Source organism: Fukomys damarensis, unplaced genomic scaffold (genome assembly GCF_012274545.1).
Source record: "Fukomys damarensis isolate Sample0158 unplaced genomic scaffold, DMR_v1.0_HiC HiC_scaffold_37, whole genome shotgun sequence".
Lineage (NCBI taxonomy): Eukaryota > Metazoa > Chordata > Mammalia > Rodentia > Bathyergidae > Fukomys > Fukomys damarensis.
Window position 1 is genome coordinate 7,307,533 of NW_022900949.1, and position 1,411 is coordinate 7,308,943.

The following is a 1,411-nucleotide window of genomic DNA, read 5'->3' on the forward strand; positions in this document are numbered from 1 at the left end:
TCCTCCTCCTCCTCTTCTCCTGCTCCTCCTGCTCCCCCCCACTACTGTTTTTGGCACCGACCTGTGAGTTGCCAGGGGCGATGAGTCATCTCTGGATTGAGGGAGGCTGAGGCCGAGAGGATTCTGAACTGGAACCCAACCTGAGCACTTTATCGAGACTGGGTCTCAACATAAAAAAACTTAGAAAGGGGTGGGGATGTAGCTCAGTGCAAAGGCCCAGGGCTCTGGGTTCTGATCCTCCCCCCCACCCCGTCTCCTTCCCCTTTCTCTTGTCACCCCAACTCCCAGTAACTGGGACTCCTCCAGGGTTCCCCCAAATCTAGTACATTTTTGTTCGTTTTGTTTGGTTTTGGGTTTTTTTGTTTTGATTTTTTTTTTTTTTTTTTTTTCAGGTTTTGAACTGCAGCTTGCGAGGCAGGCTGCAGAACCACTGAGCTAAACCCCTGGCCCCATGGGGTTTTTTGTTGTTTTGTTTTTGGTACTGTGGATTGAACTCGGGTCCTTTCGCTTGTGAGGCAGGTGCTGGAACCACTAAACTAAATCCCCAACCCGTTTTGTTTTGTTTTCAGTACTGAGGACTGAATCCAGGACTTACACTGCGTTACATCCCGGGCTCTTTTTTGAGATAAGATTCTCTCTAAGTGGCTGAACTCCAACTAGCGATCTTCATGCCTCAGCCTCCCTAAGTGCTTTTGCTTCAGAGTCAGGAGCCAGCCAGGCCTGACCCACTCCCCCTAGTGCCACACCAGACACCCCACACCCTGACTCGCCTTTCCCAGGGCGCCTAGGCCTTTCCGGTGCCTCCACCCCCACCCAGTTTCCGGACGCTTCCGGTCAAGAGCTCCTTGGGACCCCCACAAGCAGAAGCCTGGAGAGTCCACATGGAGAAATCCCCCTTAAAGCCAGGGTCTCTCGGAGGAAACTCAAATTTCCCGTTTGTTCCTCCCTGGCCTGGAAGAGGAATTGAAAGGTGCAGGGCGGGCAAACCTCCCGCGCCCAGGTCAGCAAGGTGGACGTTGGCCAGGCCCTCCCTGCGCGGCCTCTCCTGCACCGGGGCGGTGGGCCGCAGACCACCCCAGCCCCGCTCCGCAGAAAGAAGGCCCATAACTGGACGGATTTCTTTTTCCACGCTGGGGCATCTGCCAGCCCTGCCTTGCACCCGGTGTCTAGGCCGGCTGGGGAATTGCAGAGAAAACGGTCTCCATGCGTTCGCTGAGCGATCGTTACCCCGGGCTGAGCAGTTCTGTTTTATTCCGCTGTCCGGTGTCAGGCCGCGGCCAGCGGTCCGGCAACACCTGGAACTGGGCAGCTATGCGAATTGGAGCCCTGCGCAGCGGGGCCCAGCACCGCCGCCGTCCCCGCCGAGGGAGAGACCTCCACCGAGCCCCTCTCCCTCCAACCCTCCGCCGAC

The 1,411-nt window shown here is 57.1% G+C and overlaps 1 protein-coding gene across 1 annotated transcript in view; it reads right to left on the bottom strand.

Annotated features, from left to right (window-relative positions):
- Positions 1-1,105, bottom strand: part of Tnfsf9 (TNF superfamily member 9) — an 8,450-nt gene extending 7,345 nt beyond the window's left edge. Inside the window, exons 1-2 of the mRNA XM_019209067.2 lie at positions 988-1,105; positions 771-844 (exon numbers count right to left, since the gene is read on the bottom strand). Of these exons, the coding sequence (XP_019064612.1) occupies positions 771-844; positions 988-1,105 (192 nt within the window). The remainder of the gene's footprint in view (positions 1-770; positions 845-987) is intronic.
- Positions 1,106-1,411: the final 306 nt, after the last annotated feature.